Here is a 22,260-nt window from a genome sequence, read left to right as displayed (position 1 = left end):
CTCAGGGTAAGTGAGATACAAACCAGAGGACATGGGTTAAGTGTTTAAGGGAAAGGTTTAGGGGGAATATGAGGGGAAACTTCTTCACACAGAGAGTGGTGGGAGTGTGGAACAAGCTGTCAGCTGAAGTGGTGAATGCGGGCTCAATTTTAACATTTAAGAAGAATTTGGACAGGTACATGAATGGGAGAGGTATGGACAGCTATGGACTGGGTGCAGGTCAGTGGGACTAGGCAATAAAATGGTCCAGCACAGATTAGAAGGGTTGAAGGAGCCTATTTCTTTGCTGTAATTTTCTATGGTTCTATTTCTAATTGGGTTTATTTTGTATTTGAGAAGATTATTACTGATTTTCATCAGTTTTCTGTACACCGTGGCAGTGCCTTTGCTACAAATGACCTAAGTCTGTAATTTCCATCTTCTGCTATTTCACTCTCTATCCCTATTTTACCTTGTACAAATTGACTGTAAGTCGGTAGACTTCTTCTACCCACCCAATGGGAAACTACCTTACACTTTGTTATGTAAAAAGCCTTTTGTAATCTAACCTTGCATTTATTGAACATTTAAAGAAATCTATTTATACAAGACATAAATAGATTTCAAATGTTTTGTCAAAGTATCTACATGATTCTTTTTTTTTCCCCTGCGGGCAAGGCATAAAGAATGTACACAGCATATACATGTAAACAAATAAAGAACTGTAAACAGATAACAAATGTAAACAAACCAATAGTGCAATACAGAGAGAATTTTAAAAATTAATAAAGTGCACAGGTAAGAATCCTTAAAAGATTCCCTGATTGAGTTTGTTGTTGTGGGGTCTGATAGTGGAGGGGTAGCAGCTGTTCCTGAACCTGGTGGAGTGAGTCTTGTGGCACCTATACCTCTTTCCTGATGGGAGAGTGAGAACAGAGCATTTGCTGGGAGGTGTGGATCCTTGATGATCACTCCTGCCTCTGATGGCAACATTCTCTGTAGATTTTTCAACAGTGGGGAGGATTTTGCCTGTCATGTCCTAGGTGGTGTTCACTACCTTTTGCAGAGGTATTGGTGTTCCCGTGCCAGACTGTGATGCAGCCGGTCAGCACACTTTCCATCACTCATCTGTAGAAACTTGTCAGGGTTTCTGGTGTCATACCAAACCACCGCAAACTCATGATGAAGTAGAGGTGCTGATGTGCTTTCTTCACGAGGCCTTTAGTGTGTTCGGTCCGGGAAAGATCCTCCGAGATAGTGACTCCCAAGAACTCAAATTTGCTTACCCTCTCCACCTCTGATCTACCAATGATCAGTGGATTGTATACCTCTGGTTTTCCCTTCCTGAAATCAATTATCAGCTCTTTAATTTTGGTAACATTGAGTACAAGGTTTTTCTGGTGTACTATTCAGCCAAGTTTTCAATCTCCCTCCTGTATGCTGAAATCAGATGATAAGATGTATAATAAATGTGTTATTGTTGCTGGAAATGGTCGTCATCTGGTGAGTGGTGATATCTGCTTCTCACTGGTCGAACTCTGGATGTTTTTAGCTCTTGTGAAGAGCTTCTTTAATAAATGTTTTGTAAATGGAGACATACACTGGAAGCAATGTGAACAAAAGAGATAAATGTGGCCAGGTATGAATCAAGCCATTTAGGGAAGAAAGATCAGGCCCATGCTGTGGAGGGGATGTGGTTAAGACTGAGAAACTAAATGGAAAGAATGGAGGCTTTACCTGGAGTGAAATGGAAGGGAGTTGAAATGAAAGGTTGAGAAAAAAAAAGCTTCAAGGAGTAAATGTCCATGGAGAACCTACACCAGAAACATTGAGAGCAAAAGGGTCTTCCATTTAGTAGGGGAAGGAAGCAAAGATAATGGTAACAGTTATTCCTGCAGGATGTCTATACCATTGGCTCTAAGATTCCTCTGACCTGGAGTTTTCTTTGTACTTTCTCATCCTCACTCTGATCTACCAAACTCTCTCCTCTAGTTCCAAAGGTCACAAATTTTAATCCATTCAAATGTCTTACTGCAGGATAATAATTTTGTGTGATTCTTTATTTCCTCCTCCACATTCTAAATGAGCTCTTCTGTCTTTTAGAGCCTTTATAGTCTCTCTATCCAAAGCTACATGTTGGGGAAACATGTCAGTGCACCTCAAACCACTATGACATTACTGAGGAAATATGACATGGATGAAGGCCATTCAGGCCAGAGCACTGTTTTTGCTCCACTTAACTCCTAGAGCAACTGTTATTAATTGATCTATTGAGCTTTTTGTTCCTCTACTCAACCTAAGCCCTCACTTTTGAAATAAAAAAATTGCTTCTTTATTTTTTCAAACAAAATTTACTACTTTGCACTTGCCTGCAACAAGCTTAATTTATCTATCCTGCAATTTTATTTACGCCCACCTGTAATGTGTTGGGATACTCTCCTGTATTAACAGCCCTCCAATTTAGCATGACTGCAAGCTGCTTTTGGATTTACAGCCCAATCCACTTTAATAGTGAACACTAGTAGTTTAGGCACTGATTATTGTAGATCACAGCCACCCATTTTTCCATTCTAACTAACTGTCTTTAACTTCCTGTATTGGGAAGGATTGTGGCTGTCATGTGACAGCACTGCCTCCTACCTAGTCTGAGGACACACCAGCTGCCAATCAATGTTTGGTTCCGCCCCACCTATTAGTACACATCTTGCTGTTAAGTACATGTAAATTACCTGGACTACATTCTCCAGCCTGCCTGTACTTGGCCTTGGGCCATTGGCTGTTGCAATTAGATTAACCCTCCTGCCACTGAGCTATTGGCCCCAGTAAATGATGTGGGCTTGACCTTCCAGCACAATAAAGGTCCAGTTTGGGACCACCCTGCTTCACTCCAGGCCTAGAAATGTGCTGGAGAAATTATTGGTAAGATATGCACTGTTAAAAGGGTTGGGAGCATTTAATTAGTGTCCCTTGTAGCATAGAACTGTGCCTGCACTGAGTCAAGGGGTGGTGGGACATTGTAGTGATTTTTTTCCCCTGATCATTGTATGTACCAGTTCATTGTGTGTGTGTGTGTGTGTGTGTGTGTGTGTGTGCTCTGCATCAGTTGCCATTTTCCTCACACTTGCCTTCTGTAAATAAAATCCTTCCCCACATCAAAACTGTGTTCAGAGTCCTTGCCTTGGAGGCCTTCCAAACCTGTTTCCTCACTCACAACACTTCCTCTCTATTTTGTTTTGAAACCAGTTAAGAGGGGGCGTGGCAAGATGGCTTAGAGGGCAGAAGTGCAGTCCTAATTTTCCCCAACCAATTTTTTTAAAACACCCATTTAAGTTAAAAATTATATATTTTCAAAGTATCGTTTATTCCAATTCTTTGCTGTGAGGAGGCTTGAGCTGGGAAATTCTCTCTCTCAAATCAATTTTTTAAGTGGAAGCTAAACAAGATCATTTATGAAAGCAGGTGAAATGCATAGAGTGCATGAACTTCCAGCAAGGCTTTTGATAAGGTCCCACCTGGTAGTCGGTAAGGTGTGTGTGTGTGTATTCCCTGGAAGTGGTTGCTTTGGGTAGTTTGGAAGCTTTGTCTTTGTCTTCATAGCCATACAACATGGGAATGGACCAGCCATCCAGTGAGCACACATCTGCATTTATGCCACATTTCAGTATTGAACCATAGCCCTCAAAGCATGAGTGATTCAAATACTCATCTAAACATTTCTTAAGTGCTGCCAGCAAATCTGTTTCCACCACTCTCCAGCAGTGTATTCCAGATACTTGCATCTCTTTGGGTGATAAAAAGGACCCAGTGGTCCTAGCACAGCTGGAATATCTCATTGGACTCAGAGCCCAAATTCTTTCTCAGGAGGTGGTCCCACACAACATGAGCCCCCTCATGGAGTTGTCTACTGTGCTATTTAATGATGTGCTGAGGCATTCATTATATAGACTGCTCCTTGTGCACCATACACTTCCTTGCCATCATTTCCATTCAGGCACACCTTGGTCATCCGTTTTGCACCTGGGGCTGAGGCTAATCCTCAATGTTGGTCTCTTTATGAGTGACCCCTCCAGTGTTACATTGGAGGCCTGGGGTGGAAAGTGTTGCACTGAGCTGTACCGTATAACAGGTTTTTAAGTTGGTTTACTGACCTCAATCACCTGTCATTTCTGCAGCCAGGAGGAGGCACCATACCATGAATATTCTGAGTGTGAGAGGTTGCAACCTCTATTTGAATATCTGAAGGGGTTTTGGCTACATTTCAGTCCCCCGGTCCTGATTATTAGTTACGTGGTCGTGAAGGGTGGGGTGATGGAGGAGTTTGGTTCACTCGGGGGATCTCCTGGTCGGTTTGCTTCTGGCCTGGCAAAGTTAGCCATTCATGGCAGCAGGCAGTTGAGGGTTTGGTTCGAGCTGACTGCCTCCCCATCTTGCTGGGTTACGTCTGTGCCCTTGTGTCCCTGGAGATGTGGTGTCCACAGCTATGATGAGAGATTTCTGTAACTGGTGGGCGAGTGTGTGCTGGCTGCTGATGTAATATGGAAGTGTAAATAGTGTGTAACTGTCATACTGTAACATTATGTTGAAATATGATTTATTTTAATCACTCAATAAACTACCTTTTGTAAAAGGAAATAAAAAAAGAGGAACAGTTCCTGCAGCTAACTCTATCTGTATCACTCCTACTTTTAAATAATGGTCCTTATCCCTTTATCTGTGATTCTGAATACCTCTGAAAACGTAACATTTTTTTACTGCATGTACAGCATATTTTCAGGTCTTCGAGAGGGAATGAGGAGAGAACGCAGCTTAGGTGGTGAGTGGGGAGAGAGCTAGCAGAGAAGGCAGCTCGGGCAGTGAGTGGGAAGAGAGTAGCAAGCTGGGCCAGGAGGAGGCAGACAGGGCGTAGCGGAGCCTGGCGGGGTGAGCCTCTTTTTGTTTTAATGGGGGATCAATGGGCATTTTCGTTACCCATTATCTCCCACGCAGCTAGAACTGCAATGCATTTCCCAGAGCAGTTCCAGCTGCACGGGAGGATTATGGGTAATGAAAATGCTCATTGAGCCGGCTTCAATGCGGCATTGCTCCATAAAAAGGGCTTATGTTTAGCATAAATATGTACCACTGCAATTTTAATCCATATCCAGTATAATCTGAACATTAAGGTCACAAGGATCTTGGATAAAAGGATAAGCACCTGTACCTCAATCATGTCCACTCTCCACTCCTGGCAAAACAGACCTACTCTCTCCTCAAATTATCCCAGGCAACATTTCTGGTGAATTTCCTCTGTACCTTCTCCAATGCTTCCAAGCTCATTACCACAGATACTGAGGTAGAAGGAGAAAGTTTGTTTTGGGAACAATCCGTCCTCTTCTAGTCCTATGCAAGTAAAAGACAGTAGAGAATTTAGAATTACTGAGGACACATCAGTTAGTACAGAGAAAACACATCATGATTTTACTAGTAAGGTTTATTCCCTAATCTGAGAATGGCAGGTAAGAAATTTCTTGAATGTGGTGGTTTATGATCTAGCACTTGAGAACCTTGTTCCTGACTGGAAGGGCTGAAGGGAGGGTGACTAGGCTGGGATGAGACAGGGGCAGTGTAGACAGAGTTGATTTGGGTGGGGAGGTGTGTGATGGTCTGGGCTGTATCCACAACACTGTAGTTTCTTGTGGTCTTGATGGAGCAGTTCCTGTACCCCACAGTGATGCACCCTGATAGGATATTTTCAATGGTGCATATGTTTCATTTGAGGGATGCAGCTGACGTGTATTTGGGCTTCTGAGGAAGTTGAGGTGCTGGTGTGCTTTCTTTGGCCATCATATTGACATGACTAGACTAGGACATGTTGTTGCTTATCATTTGAAACTTCAAGCTATTTTCAATCACCATCTCTGCACCATTGATGCAGACTGGATAGTGATCTTCACCTCTCTTCTGGAAACCTGTAACTAGCTCCTTCATCTTGCCAAGAATGGACAGGTCCTTCAACTTCATTCTATACTTCAGCCTGTTTGATGTCCACCCTGAGTGCACAGGAAGTACAGCAGAGGACTGAGTATGCAGCTTTGTCTGTCACCAATCTTCACTGCAGTCTGCGGGACAAGAAGTCCTGGATCCAATTGCAGAAGGGAGTATTGAAGCAAAGGTAATTGAGTTTGTGTTTTTTTTTTAATTTTTATTTTTCACACTATAAACCATATTGACCAAGATACATAGATATTTTTTCTCTTGAATATATAGTGTTATTTTCTCCCCCTTTTTCTCCCCCTTTTTCTCCCCCTTTTTCTCCCCCTTTTTCTCCCCCTTTTTCTCCCCCTTTTTCTTCCCCTTTTTCTCCCCCTTTTTCTCCCCCTTTTCCCCCCTCCCTTCCCTCACTCCCTCACCCCCTTTCCCATTTATTTGGTTCAATCTATAAGATACATTAAACCCGTTAAACAATGTTGTCACTTAATAAAAATAAACAAGAAATTTTACTGAGTCAGTTCTTTTCGTTGTCTTCTCCTTCTGTCATTTTAGGTGGTGGAAGTCCATGGTAGGATTTCTCTATTGTATTTCATGTATGGCTCCCATATTTGTTCGAATATTGTGATGTTATTTCTTGAATTATATGTTATTTTTTCTAATGGAATACATTTATTAATTTCTATATACCATTGTTGTATTCTCAAGTTGTCTTCTAATTTCCAGGTTGACATAATACATTTTTTTGCTACAGCTAGGGCTATCATAACAAATCTTTTTTGTGCTCGATCCAAATCGAGTCCAAATTCTTTATTTTTTCTATTACTTAGGAGGAAGATTTCTGGGTTTTTTTGGTATATTGCTTTTTGTGATTTTATTTAATATCTGGTTTAGATCTTCCCAAATTTTTTCACTTTCTCACATGTCCAAATTGCATGAATTGTTGTTCCCTTTTCCTTTTCACAGCGAAAACATCTGTCTGATACTGTTGGGACCCATTTATTTAACTTTTGAGGTGTGATGTATAGCCTGTGTATCCAGTTATATTGTATCATGCGTAACCTCGTGTTTATTGTATTTCTCGTAGTTCCGGAGCATAGCTTTTCCCATGTTTCATTCTTCATCTTTATGTTTAGATCTTGTTCCCATTTTTGTTTAGTTTTACCGTTTGTTTCCTCATTCTCCTTTTCTTGCAGTTTGATGTACATGTTTGTTACATATTTTTTGATTATCTTTGTGTCTGTAATCACATATTCAAAATTATTTCCTTCTGGTAACCTCAAACCGTTTCCCAATTTGTCCTTCAAGTAAGTTTTCAGTTGGTGGTATGTAAATATTGTATCGTGAGTTATATTATATTTATCCTTCATTTGTTCAAAGGATAATAATTTATTTCCCGAAAAACAATTTTCTATTCTTTTGATCCCTTTTCTCTCCCATTCTCTAAAGGAAAGGTTATCTATTATAAAAGGGATTAGCTGATTTTGTGTCAATATTAGTTTTGGTAGTTGGTAATTTGTTTTACTCCTTTCTACATGAATCTTCTTCCAAATGTTGAGCAGATGATGCAATACCGGTGAATTCCTACGTTGTACCAATTTTTCATCCCATTTATATAGTATATGTTCAGGTATCTTCTCCCCTATTTTATCTAGTTCTAATCTGGTCCAATCTGGTTTTTCCCTTGTTTGATAAAAATCTGATAGGTATTTTAATTGTGCGGCTCTATAATAATTCTTAACGTTTGGTAGTTGTAAGCCTCCTTGTTTGCTAATAGTTTAGCTATTATCTTATCATCTGTGTTAAGTAAAGATATTAGTCGATATGACGCTGGTGCAAGTGGGTCTTTCCCCATCTTTGGTATTACTCTAATTATTGCTGTTTTGCATGAATGTGGTATGCTTTGTGTTTTATCAATCTGGTTGATTACTTCCAGGAGGGGAGGAATTAATAAATCTTTAAATGTTTTATAGAATTCTATTGGGAATCCATCCTCTCCTGGTGTTTTATTGTTCGGTAGTTTTTTTTAATATCTCTTCTAATTCTTCTATTTCAAATGGTTTTATTAATTTATTTTGCTCCTCTTTGTAATTTCGGTAGTTAAATTTTAGTTAGAAATTCATCTATGTCTTCTTTCCCTTCGTTTTCAGTTTGATATAGTTGTTCATAGAATTCCCTGAAGTTTTCATTGATCTCCGTTGGATTATATGTAATTTGTTTGTCCTTTTTCCTTAATACCAATACCATTCTTTTAGTTTGTTCTGTCTTAAGCTGCCACGCTAGAATTTTGTGCGTTTTTTCTCCTAGCTCATAATATTTCTATTTTGTCTTCATTATGTTCTTCTCCACCTTATATCTTTGTAGTGTTTCATATTTTATTTTTTTGTCTGCCAATTCTTCTTTTAGTTGTATCTTCCTTTATTGCTAATTCTTTTTCTGTATTTGTTATTTCCCTTTCCAACTGTTCTGTTTCCCGATTGTAGTCCTTCTTCATCTTAGTTACATAACTTATTATTTGCCCTCTGATGAACGCTTTCATTGCGTTCCATAGTATAAACTTACCTTTCACTGATTCCGTATTTATTTCGAAGTACATTTTAATTTGTCATTCAATGAATTCTCTAAAATCCTGTCTTTTAAGTAGCATGGAGTTTAATCTCCATCTATACATTCTTGTCCTCTAGCTCTATTGCCAATAATAGGGGTCAGTGGAACGATAATAGTCTAGCTTTATATTCGGTTTTCCTAACTCTCCCTTGAATGTGGGCTGATAACAGGAATAGGTCTATCCTTGAGTATGTTTTGTGTCTACCCGAATAATATGAATATTCCTTTCCCTTTGGGTGTTCTTTCCTCCATATATCCAAAAGTTGCATTTCTTGCATCGATTTAATTATAAATTTGGTTACTTTGTTCTTTCTGTTATTTTTTTTTCCAGTTTTATCCATGTTTGAGTCCAAATTAAGGTTAAAATCACCTTCTATTGGTATGTTCCCTTGCGTATCTGCTATCTTCAAAAAGATATCTTGCATAAATTTTTGATCTTCTTAATTAGGTGAATATACATTGAGTAAATTCCAAAATTCTGAATATATCTGACATTTTATCATTACATATCTCCCTGCTGGACCTATAATTTCCTGTTCTATTTTGATTTGTACATTTTTAATGATTAATATAGCTACTCCTCTGGCTTTTGAATGATATGTCGCTGCTGTTACATGTCCTATCCAATCTCTCTTTAATTTCTTGTGTTCCACTTCAGTTAGATGTGTTTCTTGTACGAATGCTATATCAATTTTTTTCTTTTTTCAGTAAATTTAACAGTTTCTTCATTTTGATTTGGTTATGTATTCCATTAATATTTAAAGTCATATAGTTCAACGTAGTCATTTCATACTTTGTTTATCTTTCCTTTCCGTTTCCTCATCACCACCTTCCCTTATCCATTTCTGCTTTCTTTTTTTGAACACATTATAGGACAACATTTCTAAAACATAAAATATTTCCACTATTCTCATATCTAAAATTCCTTTAACCCCAATAGTCCCTCCCTTTTCTGAGTTGCCCTTTGTGAGTTTGTGTTTATTTGACACAATTCTATTCTAGGCAGGGCTGTAGTCAATGTATAATTGTCATAGGTTCCAGACCTGAGTGGAGGGCCAGGGCGATAACATCTGCCATGGACCTGTTGTGGCAGTAGGCAAATTGGAGAGGGTCAAGGCTGGAGTTAATTAGAGCCAATGACTAGCCCCTTAAAGCACTTCATGATGGTGGATATCAAAGCTACCACCCAGTAGACATTTAGGCCTATCAATATGTTCTTCATTGATTGTGGCCTTCTTGAACTTCAGCTGTAACAGGGAGAGGTTAAAGATATCTATGAACAATCCCACCAGCTGGTCTGTTCATGCATGCAGGGCACATCCAGTGACCACATCTGACCAGTCACTCTATGTTGGTTCACTCTCTTGAAGGCAGATCTGATGTCTGTGGCAGCTACAGTGGTGCAGGTGTGTGGGAGATTGAAGTGGGTATGCTGCTGGCTCACTCTTCCTCTCAGAGACCAGTGAATACATTGAGTTCATTGGGGCACAGGAGCTGTTCCTTGCTATTCTGCCCAGTTTCACTTTGTAGCCTGCATTCACTGCCTCAAGTACCTGGAATCAGCAAAGATCAAGGATTTTTTTTTTACATGACTCGCATTTAGTTTTGTACCATCTCTTCACATCTCTGAAGGCCTTGTGGTGACCGGACATGGATTTTTTGTATTGGGCTGGGTTGCAAGTCTTAAATGCATCAATCCTGGCCTTGAGTGGAAAGTGGACCCTCACCACCCAGTTATGGTTGTTCTCGTTGGCATGCAGTTTGCCACACACTCGCTGATCACAGGCACATAGGTCAAGGTCATGGAGTATGGGACGTGTTGTTGCAGGACAACATGTTTACTGGGTAGCACTTGAAGTATTGTGTACAATTTGTTCAGAAGAGATTCACCAGGATGTTGTCTGGAATGAGAACCATTAGTATGAGTTGCATAACAATCTTGCTGTCACTTAGTGCTGCCCCAAATGATTCAACTATGTGATAATACAGATTCTATCACCAATGTGTATATGTACAGATTGTAGTGTAGGATGACTGTGATTAGCTGAGAGTGTACCCACACCTACTGGCAGGTCGTAAAGGATTGCTCCAAGCCAGACCAGGTCATTCTGGACTGGTCGACCTACTTGTGATATGCTCCAGTCTTTTGGTTAATAAAAGCCTTGGTATGGATCAACAAGTCTTTGGTTCGTTCGACGCGCACTACAAACTGCCAGTCTGAATGCCAGCAGCACCATACAGGCTTTAAACAGCCTGTTAAAGGAGCTGACATTGTTAAAATCCTGCAATCCTGCCAAATATGGCGGTGCCTGTGCTCGGCAGTGGCCAAGTGGGGTTGCGGGCTCTGGGAATAATGCTGCCCATTGAGAAGAAGCAGATGAGGTTTCCCTACAGGAAAGATGACCATGGCAGCAGACCAGTGAGAGGCTCAGCAGCTGAGGGAACTTCAAAGGCTGCGGGCGACTTGCACTCGGAAGACCCACCCAGGCTGTGGGCTGCTAGAGACTGGCTGAAAGGGAACAAAGTATCAGAGCTGGAATTCGAGAGGGTGCTGAGGGTTAAAAAGACTTCCTGATCTCAGCAGAGGTTTGGATCTGGCGCTTGGGTCACCAATAAATCGAAAGGGAATCTGCAGAGGCTGTGGGAGCACAGAAGGTGAATCCATGACACTTTGTGACTCGGATTGGACTCTCTTTCTCTCATTTGGGGTGCTTGGCAATTACGACAGGGAAAGGTATATCACCTGTTACATTTTTAATGTACTACATGACAATAAAATGAACCTTGAAACTCCATGAAGCACAAGAGGCAAAGGAGTGATCTTTATAGAGGTTTATAAAATTGGGAGGCATAGATGCTCTGTCTTTTTTTTTCTCCAGGATATGGGGGTCTTTAAAAACCAAAGGGAAGAGGTTTATGATGAAGTGGGGAAAAATTTGAAGGAGATCTGAAGAGTAAATATATCCATACAGGGTGATAATTACATGGAACACACTACAGAGGAGGATACTGGCCTAATGCTGGCAAATAAGATCTGTGTGTATTTGGTTCTAGCTTGGCATCAATTAATTTGCCCAATGTTTCTGTGCCACACAGCTCTGACTAAAAGTTTGAATTTATTTAAAGCAGAACTGAAGCAGCTCACAAATACTCAGGGGAAAGTTTCTTAAATACAATGCATACAGTGAGGTAGATCCTCCCTGGTGCATCTCACACTCTCCATTTGTCATTCTTCACCCATCCCTTGTTCATCAATCCTCTACTACTCACTTCTCCAACCCTCTCCACAATCAGTCTTCACAAAGGATTTTTTTAACCTGAAGCTATGACAAGTTCTTACCCTACCCCCAACAGTTATGACTCAATCTGCTGAATTCCTCAGCAGATATTTGTTTTTGCTCCAGTTTCCAGAATCTGCAATTCCTTCTGAAGTTGCTTACCTTTTGCACAGAATTCTGCTTGATGTTTGTGATCACGTGGGGGATATTTTGCTGTAAATTGTTTTTTTTTCCCCCAAATGCTGTGGACCCTTTTTGTGCCACTTTTGATGCTTATAAAATTCTTAATCCCACAAAGAGAACTTTGAACTCATTTTCAGAAGTACTTACAGAATTAAATGGTAATACAAACAGTATATCAATGAAATTAAGGAAAAGACCAACCATTTCAACAGACACCTCAATTGCACTAATTCAAGAAAGCTTTTTACTTTTGTCCTGTTGCCTATCTAGTGTAATTTTGGCTGGGTTTACTTTGTTAATTTGTATTGAAATTCTATCCCACTGCAATGATAAAATGAGATTTGCCTATAGTTTGAGCTTTTCAACCTAATGCCATAAACTGGTCATACAGATGTTATTCAAAAAGAATACAATCCCAAATTAGAGGATCAGATTGCACCATAAAATGTGTTATATGTGAGGCAGATAAAGCAGGTGGTAAAAGTGGACAGGTTACTGATAAGAGAGTGAACCCACATAGTGTGACTGGACAGACGTGGTCCCTGGATGTTATTATAGGAATAAGTTTTTTCCTCAGATATACAACTACACAACTAGGTAACAACATGAACATCGCAAAAAAAAATTAAGTACTTGAGCTTGAAAGTTAATCCTGCCATATTAATTCAAATATTGAATTTAACATTATTATTTGGAATGAGTAAAGTGATTAAAACATTCCTTAATTTTGAGACAATTTTTGGATGAAGTAAACACTACCTCCAGTCTGGAAATGTAGCAGAAATCCTATTTTATCCCTACATCAACTGAAGCTGATCATTTAACAGATGGTCATATATATATATCTGGAAAACAATATATATAATGTTTTCCAAAGATTTGTCCAATTAATTTCAAAAGGTTTCCTTTAGTTGTACAACAAAAAAAAATTGCATTAATTCAAAACATTTGGTTTCATTTGGTAATGTGACCATTACAATGCAATAAAATTCTTCAAAGGACCAGTAAAGTTATACATTTCTCCAGCTGCTTCATTTCTGACATGTTGTTCATTCATTTCTTTTAAAATAAGGTCAATGTACTCACTTCGATATTTTCAAGTGTGAAAATATTTAACAAATGTTCAATTATTTCTAATTAATGTTTACATATGTGATTTGGACAGGTAATTTTAGAAGGTTGCTTAGAAAACCCAACTCTTAGGAACACAATTCCCAAAGAAATAGCAGAAGTCCTTTTCATCCCTCATGCCTGCATTTCACCCCCCCCCCCCCCCCCCTATTCACTGTGATCATGAGTGTTGCTGCAGCTTCTCTATCCTGTATCAACCTGTAACAACATCTATTGATTGGTCTTGAGCATTCAACAGGGAAGCCTTTTAGATGAAGTTATTCTTTTCCTTTCATTTCTGAATAGCTAATTCTTTGTGTTGAGACTATGATCCCTGGATCTATTCTATTGATCCCTGCCAGGGGATCAACATCAACAACACAATCCCATCAAGTAAAATTTTTGTTTCAATAAAAACTTCCAAATATAAAGAATTATTAATCTTTCATTGTAATCCAGAAACCCACCAATCCAGGGATCAACCTGATGAACATTCACAGCACTCCTCTCAATGTTTCTTTCCTCTACCACCCAAAATTTGGATCAATGCATTAAAGACAGGTGAACAACTGAGTGTCAGCTAACCTGTGGGAGAAAATGTAACACAAAATCTGCTTTGTAATTTTCATATCAAATCCCTTCATTTTGAAACTTGCATTTATACCAATGTTAGGTGATGTTCTTAGTGTAAATGTTGAAATTATGCTCTTTAGATCCAGTAAAAAGAAAATATTTTAATTTTTTTTGTCCAAATATCATGAGAAATACAGGATTAGTTAAACAAATCTTCAAACCAAATGGCAGCTTGTGATTCTAGATGTGCATGGTAAACCTTGATCCAATTTTTCCACTGGATTTTTAATCTCATTCTTACAGTAAAATTGTGCTTAAAACTCCAGGCAATAACAAATCTTCAACTGAAAAATACATCATGAATGTAACAAAAAGTGGATACTTGCTCCACTCTAATAAACTTCCATTTCCTCTGTATTTCAGCTGTACAAGTGTCAAGAGCCTGTCTAAAGTGTGCTGCATGCTTTATTTTTTGTTTTAAAAAAAATATTAATACCATGGATAAGGCACTTTAATTGGTCAAAGCTCTTTAAATTGTAGAAATGTTTTGAGCTGCAAAATCTCTGAGATGGGCTGCTTGCTTTCCTGATAAAAATCAAGTCCAGTGATCAGCTCCACATCAAGTACTCGAGCCCTGTGAGCCCAGATTCGCTCTTCAATCCATTGCGATTCATCCTTGCCCTCCTGCCAAAGAACAGAGAATTCAATACTCTACTCCACATGTACACACATCTTAAAAAGTAGTAAGATTCTGTTGTTGATACAGAAATGAAAATTGCCTGAAATTTAAAAATGATTACTTTCACATCAATTCTGAGCAAACTGAAAAGAGAACATTCAATGTTATGCCGCAATAAAATAGATTTGTAATACAGTCAAACCCCTGGCATCTGGCACCAATGGGGATTGGTAGATTCTGGTTAAGTGAATTTTCCAGTCACTTGTGTGATTAGCAAAATAACTGCTAGGGGGCGCCAATTTTAAAATTCCGCTTTTTTTTCCATTTAATATTCTGCAATTTTTATTTGGTCGGTTGCTTGAATTTCGGATAACGGGTTTTACTGTGCTTTTTTTTAATGAAACTTTTGTTGTCATGCTGCAGGTTAGTTACTAAATTGCTATTTGTGATTACCACCTCCCTTCACTGCTTCAAGTCTTACTTACTGCACAACTTTCTGTATTATCAGGTCTGTGAGGCAGAATGAAAGCCAGTACATCCAGTGAACCCTCACACTGCAGAGAGCTTTGCATTTTGTTCTTGCAGTTGGTAAGGATTATGTAATAGTGAGTTGGGATCAGGATATGTGTGGCCTTGGCATTCCTACAAAGTAAAAAGAATAATTTGTATAAAAACTGTTCATTGGCCATTGAGTAAATAACCATTTATACCATTTCCTCAGAGCTATTGCAGCATGAACTTTAGGAAATTCAATTAATCCAGTATGGTGTAATGTCACAGTTTGTGTCAAAATTAGAGTTCCCACACAGTAACAATTTATTTTTCAGCAATAATTGCGAAGGAATTGGACCAAACAATACATTTAAAAATTGAAGAAATTCATGCACAAATAACACTGTACACTTTTAGATTCCCTCTTTATCCATTTTCAAGAACTGCGTACCAGGGCTTTGTTCCACCTACATATCCAAGAGAATATCAGGGGTATCTTATTTGATGTAATCAACTGGACCAATTATGCTAGTAAAGGACTGATTTTTTTTTTGGTTGAAGCATGGAAAGATACAAATATGATTGATATTAATAGATGGCATAATGAGATGAAATATTGTTTAATAATGGAAAAAATAATTTTTAATTAATTAGTGGTTGTTGTGTTATACTCAGAATATTTACATTTCAATTTATATTGATTAGATCTTAATATGTATGTTTAATTATTCTTTAATATTTTTTCTTTATTATTTCTTTATGGCTCTCCTTAGGAGAGTTGGCTGAAGGGGGGGGGGGTCTTTTCTTTTTTTTCTATATAAAAAATAACATTCATGTTTATGGTTAATTGTTGTATATGTTATGTACTATTTGTTTTTTGAATGAATAAATAAAGTTTAAGAAAAAACAGAAATGGTAAGGGGAAAGGTGGTGATGAGGAAGCAGAAATGAGAGGTAAACAAAGTATGAAATGGCCATGTTAAACTATATGACTATAAATATTAATGGAATACATAACCAAATCAAAAGGAAGAGGCTGTTAAATTTACTGAAGAAAAATAGACATAGCATTTGTGCAGGAAACACATCTAACTGAAGTGGAACACAAGAAATTAAGGAGAGACTGGGTAGGGCACATAACAGTAGCATCATATAACTCAAAAGCCAGAGGAGTAGCTATATTAATCAATAAAAATGTACCAATCAAAATAGAGGAGGAAATAATAGATCCAGCAGGGAGGTATGTAATGATAAAGTGTCAGATATATTCAGTATTTTGGAATTTGCTCAATGTATATGAACCTAATGAAGAGGATCAAAAATTTATGCAAGTTTTTTTTTGAAGATTGTAGATATGCAGGGTAATATACTGATAGGAGGGGACTTTAACCTTAATTTGAACTCAAAGATGGACAAAACTGGACAAAAGACTAGCAGAAAGAACAAAGTAACCAAATTTATGGTTAAATCGATGCAGGAAACGCAACTTTTGGATATATGGAGGAGACAACACCCAAAGGAGAAGGAATACTCATATTATTCGGGGAAACACAAAGCATACACAAGGATAGACCTGTTCCTGTTGTCAGCCCACATCCAAGGGAGAGTTAAGAAAACAGAATATAAAACTAGATTGTTATCGGATCACTCACCCCTGTTATTAGCAATAGAGCTGGAGGACATCCCACTGAGAACGTATATATGGAGATTAAACTCCATGCTACTTAAAAGACAGGATTTTAGAGAATTCATTGAACAACAAATTAAAATGTTCTTTGAAATAAATACAGAATCAGTGAAAGATAGATTTATACTATGGGATGCAATGTAAGTGTTTATCTGAGGGCAGATAATGAGTTATGTAATGAAGATGAAGGACTACAATCAGGAAATAGAACAGCTGGATAGGGAAATAGCAAGTACAGAAAAAGAATTAGCAACAAGGGAAGATACAACAAAAAGAAGAGAATTGGCAGACCAAAAAAAATATGAAACACTACAAACATACAAAGTGGAGAAGAAGATAATGAAGACAAAACAGAAGTATTATGAGCTAGGAGAAAAAATGCACAAAATACTAGCTTGGCAGCTTAAGACAGAACAAACTAAAAGAACGGTATTGGCATCAACGAAAAAGGACAAACAAATTACATATAACCCAACAGAGATTAATGAAAACTTCAAGGAATTCTACGAGAATAAAGGGAGAGAAGACAAAATAGATGAGTTTCTAGCTAAAATTGAACTACCAAAATTGCAAGAAGAGGAGCAAAACAAATGAATAAAATCATTTGAAATAGAGGAAATACAGTATATATTTTTTTAAAAACTACCGAACAATAAAAAGCCGGGAGAGGACGGACTCCCAATAGAATTCTATAAAACATTTAAAGATTTATTAATTCCTCCACTCCTGGAAGTAATGAACCAGATCGAAGAAACACAAAACATGTCAGATTCATGCAAAACAGCAATAATTACAGTTATACCAAAGATGGGGAAAGATCCACTAACACCAGCATCGTATAGACCAATATCTCTACTGAAAACAGATAAGATAATAGCTAAACTATTAGCAAACAGATTGGCTGACTGTGCACCAAGATCAACTAACACCAGCATCGTATAGACCAATATCTCTACTGAAAACAGATAAGATAATAGCTAAACTATTAGCAAACAGATTGGCTGACTGTGTACCAAGATCAACTAACACCAGCATCGTATAGACCAATATCTCTACTGAAAACAGATAAGATAATAGCTAAACTATTAGCGAACAGATTGGCTGACTGTGTACCAAAAATAGTAAAACTAGATCAAACTGGATTTATTAAGAAAAGACGAACAACAGACAATATCTGTAAGTTCATTAACTTAATCCAAGTAGTACAAGGAAACAAGACGCCAACAGTGGCGGTTGCCTTAGACACAGAGAAAGCCTTGGACAGAGTAGAATGGAATTATTTATTCAAAGTACTACAGAGGTTCAACCTACCAGAGTAATATATTAATTGGATTAAAGCATTATATAAGGGACCATTGGCGAAGGTAAATGGATATATATCAAACCAATTTAAATTAAGCAGATCAACTAGGCAGGGATGTCCACTATCTCCCACACTGTTCGCGTTAGCTATCGAACCATTTGCAGAACTGATAAGAACAGAAAATAAATAAGAGGGATAAAAATAAAAGAAAAGGAATATAAAAGCAGTCTATTTGCAGATGACATCATAGTATACTTAACAGAACCAGAATTATCAATAAAAGAATTACATAAGAAATTGAAGGAATATGGAGAAGTATCAGGGTACAAGATCAATGCAAATAAAAGTGAAATGATGCCAATGAATAATGCGGATTTCACAAAGTTTAAGAAAGAATCACCATTTAGATGGCAAACACAAGCAATCTGATACCTAGGTATTCAACTAGATAATAATCTAGGCCACACATGTCAAACTCAGGCCCGCGGGCCAAATTTACCCCGTGATATAATTATATTTGGCCTGCAAGATCATATCAAATATGTATTAGAGCTGGCCCGTTGGCCACCGCGCCAGTATAGCGCATGCACAGCTAATACTACAAATCCCAGAATGCTTTGCAAATGCGTTGGAGTAAGCCCGCTAATCGCCCCCATCTCGTCTCTTTACTTTCATTAGCATCTGCGACCTGTCGCCCAACTCACGTGTAATAAACCCCTTACGAAAAATGGCCAAACGAAAGACAGAAAACATGACCTTTCAAGACAGGTGGGAGGCAGACTATATTTTCATCATTTTAAAAGACAAACCTGTTTGTCATTGAAGCAAGTTGTTATTCTTTTTTGACTTGTTGGCTTGTGAAAAGAAATACATTTAAAAGGAGCTTAAAGGCTATAGAGAAATATTATACATTGAATATTTTATTTCTCTTTTGTTAATGCTTCTTCTGGAAAGAGTTTAACCAAAACTATTATTAAACATTTATGTTAATAAGAAAAAATTTTAACATTACATATGTTGAAAATTTTCAATAAATATTTAGTTTGGCCCACGACTTAGTCCAAGTTTTTAATTTCGGCCCTCTGTGTATTTGAGTTTGACACCCCTGATCTAGGCCATCTATACAAATTAAATTATCAGTCATTAATGAAGAAATTACAAGATGACAGAACATTGGAAAGATTTACCACCAACACTGATAGGAAGGGTAAACTGCATTAAAATGAATGTCTTCCCAAGGATACAATACCTATTCCAATCGTTACTAATTCACCTAACAGAGAAATTCTTCAAGGAGCTGAAGAAAATAATAGGGAAATTCTTATGGAAAGAGGGGAAACCGAAGATAGCACAAGATAAATTAACAGAATGGTACAAACAAGGGGGCTTATAGCTACCAAACTTTAAGAATTATTATAGGGCAGCACAATTAAGATACCAATGAGATTTTTATCAAACAAGGGAAAAACCAGATTGGACCAGATTAGAACTAGATAAAATAGGGGAGAAGGTACCTGAACATATACTATATAAGTGGGATGAAAAGCTGGTGCAACATGGGAATTCACCAGTACTGCACCATCTGCTCAACATTTGGAAGAAGATTCACGTAGAAAGGAAAAAAACAAATTATCAACTACCAAAATTAATATTGACACAAAATCAACTAACCCCCTTCACAATAGATAACCTTTCCTTTAGAGAATGGGAGAGAAAAGGGATCAAAAGAATAGAAAATTGTTTTTCGGGAAATAAATTATTATCTTTTGAACAAATGAAGTTCAAATATGGTATAACTCACGATACAATGTTTGCATACCACCAACTGAAAACCTACTTGAAGGACAAATTGGGAAACAGTCTGAGGTTACCAGAAGGAAGGAATTTTGAATATGTGATTACAGACACAATGATAATTAAAAGATTTATAACAAACATGTACATCAAACTGCAAGAGAAAGAGAACGAGGAAACAAGCTGTAAACCCAAACAAAAATGGGAACAAGATCTAAACATAAAGCTAAAGAACGAAACATGGAAAAAGCTATGCTCCGGAACTATGAGAAATACAATAAACACGAGGTTACGCATGATACAATATAATTGGTTACACAGGCTATACACCATGCCCCAAAAGTTAAATAAATGGGACCCAACAGTATCAGATAGATGTTTTCGCCTAAAGAAGGAAACTGGAACTGCAATTTGGGCATGTGAGAAAGTGGAAAAGTTTTGGGAAGATCTAAATCAGGTATTAAATAAAATCACAAAAAACAACATACCAAAAAAATCCAGAGATCTTTCTTCTAAGTAATATAAGAAATAAAGAACTTGGACTCGATTTGGATGGAGCACAAAAAAGATTTATTATGATAGCCTCAGCTGTAGCAAAAAAATGTATTATGTCAACCAGGAAATCAGAAGATAGACTGAAAATAGAGCAATGGTACATAGAAATGAATAAATGTATTCCATTGGAAAAAATAACATAATTTAAGAAATAACATCACAGTATTCGAACAAATTTGGGAACCGTACATGGAACACAACAGAGAAGTCCTACCACGGACCTCCACCACCTAAAATGACAGAAGGAGAAGAAGATGAAATGAACTGACCCAGTATGTAAAAGATGACATAAATTTCTTGTTTATTTTCATTGTGTGATGACATTGTTTAATGGGTTTAATGTATCATATATGTTGAATGTTGAGTGGGTGGGGAGGGGAGTGGGAAAGACAGAGGGGGAAAAGGGGAGAAAATGACACTGTATATTCAAGAGGGAAATGTTTGTGTGTATTTTGGTCAGTATGGTTCATAGTGTGAAAAATGAAAAATTTTAAAAAAAATTTGGTATTTGGTCATTTGTTTTTTTTTCCTTTCTAAGTGAATCTTCTTCCATATATTGAGTAAATGATGCAATACTGGTGAGCATTTATATCATATCAGCTTTTCATCCCATTTATAAAGTATATGTTCTGGTACCTTCTCCCCTATTTTATCTAGTTCTAGCTTAGTCCAATCTGGTTTTTCCCTTGTATGACAAAAATCTAATAAATACCTGTGCTGCTCTATAATAACTTTTAAAGTTTGGTAACTGCAAACCACCTAGGTTGTACGTCTCTGTTCATTTATCTAACGCTATCCTCAGTTTCCCCCTTTCCATAAAAAAATTACTTATTATTCTCTTTAGTTCATTAAAGAATTTCTCTGTTAAGGGAATTGGTAATGATTGAAATAAGTATTGTATCCTTGGGAAGACATTCATTTTAATGCAATTTACCCTCCCTATCAATGTTAGTGGTAATTCTTTCCAATGTTCTAAGTCTTCCTGCAATTTATTTATCAGTGGCTGATAATTTAATTTGTACAGGTGTCTTAAATTATCATCTAATCTAATACCTAGGTATTGGATTGCTTGTGTTTGTCATTTAAATGGTGATTCTTATTTAAATTCTGTATAATCCGCATTACTCATTGGCATCACTTCACTTTTATTTGCGTTGATCTTGTACCCTGATATTTCTCCATATTCCTTCAATTTCTTGTGTAATTCTTTTATTGATATTTCTGGTTCTGTTAAGTATACTATGAAGTCATCTGCAAATAAACTGATTTTATACTCCTCCTTTATTTTTATCCCTTTTATTTTATTTTCTGTTCTTATCAGTTCTGCCAATGGTTCTATTGCTAAAGTGAACAATGAGGGAGATAGTGGACATCCCTGCCTAGTTGACCTACTTAATTTAAATTGGTTCGATACATATCCATTTACTGTTACCTTTGCCAATGGTCTATTATATAATGCTTTAATCCAATTAATATATTTTTTTCTGGTAGATTGAACCTCTGTAGTACTTTGAATAAATAATTCCATTCTACCCTGTCAAAGGCTTTTTCTGCATCTAAAGCTACACCCACTGTTGGCTTCTAATTTCCTTGAACTGCATGAATTAGATTAATAAATTTACAGACATTATCCGCTGTTCGTCTTTTCTTAATAAATCTAGTTTGATCTTGTTTTACTATTTTTGGTACACAGTCGGCAATTCTGTTTGCTAATAATTTTGCTATTACCTTATAATCTGAATTAAGTTGAGATATTGGTCTATATTTTTTTAAAATTTTTTATTTTTCACACTATAAACCATATTGACCAAGATACATACATAAATTTTTCTTCTTTAACAAGATCTACTAGACAAGGATGTCCATTATCACCCGCCTTGTTTGCTTTAGTTATTGAACCTCTAGCACAATTAATACGTCAGAATGATAGTATCAAAGGTATGAGAGTCTTGAATGAAGATTATAAAATTAATTTATTTGCGGATGACGTTTTGCTGTATTTGGTGGATCCTGATGTTTCTCTGCCAGCACTTCAAGATTCCTTAGAGATTTA

At 37.2% G+C, this 22,260-nt stretch overlaps 1 protein-coding gene across 2 annotated transcripts in view; it reads right to left on the bottom strand.

The window, feature by feature from the left end:
- Nucleotides 1–13,843: 13,843 nt before the first annotated feature.
- LOC138736879 (venom phosphodiesterase 2-like) overlaps nucleotides 13,844–22,260 on the bottom strand; it is a 161,560-nt gene continuing 153,143 nt past the window's right edge. For both annotated transcript variants that reach the window (XM_069887028.1, XM_069887029.1), the window contains exons 23-24: nucleotides 14,862–15,018; nucleotides 13,844–14,381 (exon numbers count right to left, since the gene is read on the bottom strand). In XM_069887028.1, the coding sequence (XP_069743129.1) occupies nucleotides 14,217–14,381; nucleotides 14,862–15,018 (322 nt within the window). In that variant the 3' untranslated portion in view covers nucleotides 13,844–14,216. The remainder of the gene's footprint in view (nucleotides 14,382–14,861; nucleotides 15,019–22,260) is intronic.

Source organism: Narcine bancroftii, chromosome 6, assembly GCF_036971445.1.
Source record: "Narcine bancroftii isolate sNarBan1 chromosome 6, sNarBan1.hap1, whole genome shotgun sequence".
Classification (NCBI taxonomy): Eukaryota; Metazoa; Chordata; class Chondrichthyes; order Torpediniformes; family Narcinidae; genus Narcine; species Narcine bancroftii.
This window is presented reverse-complemented; position numbering and strand designations above follow the sequence as displayed.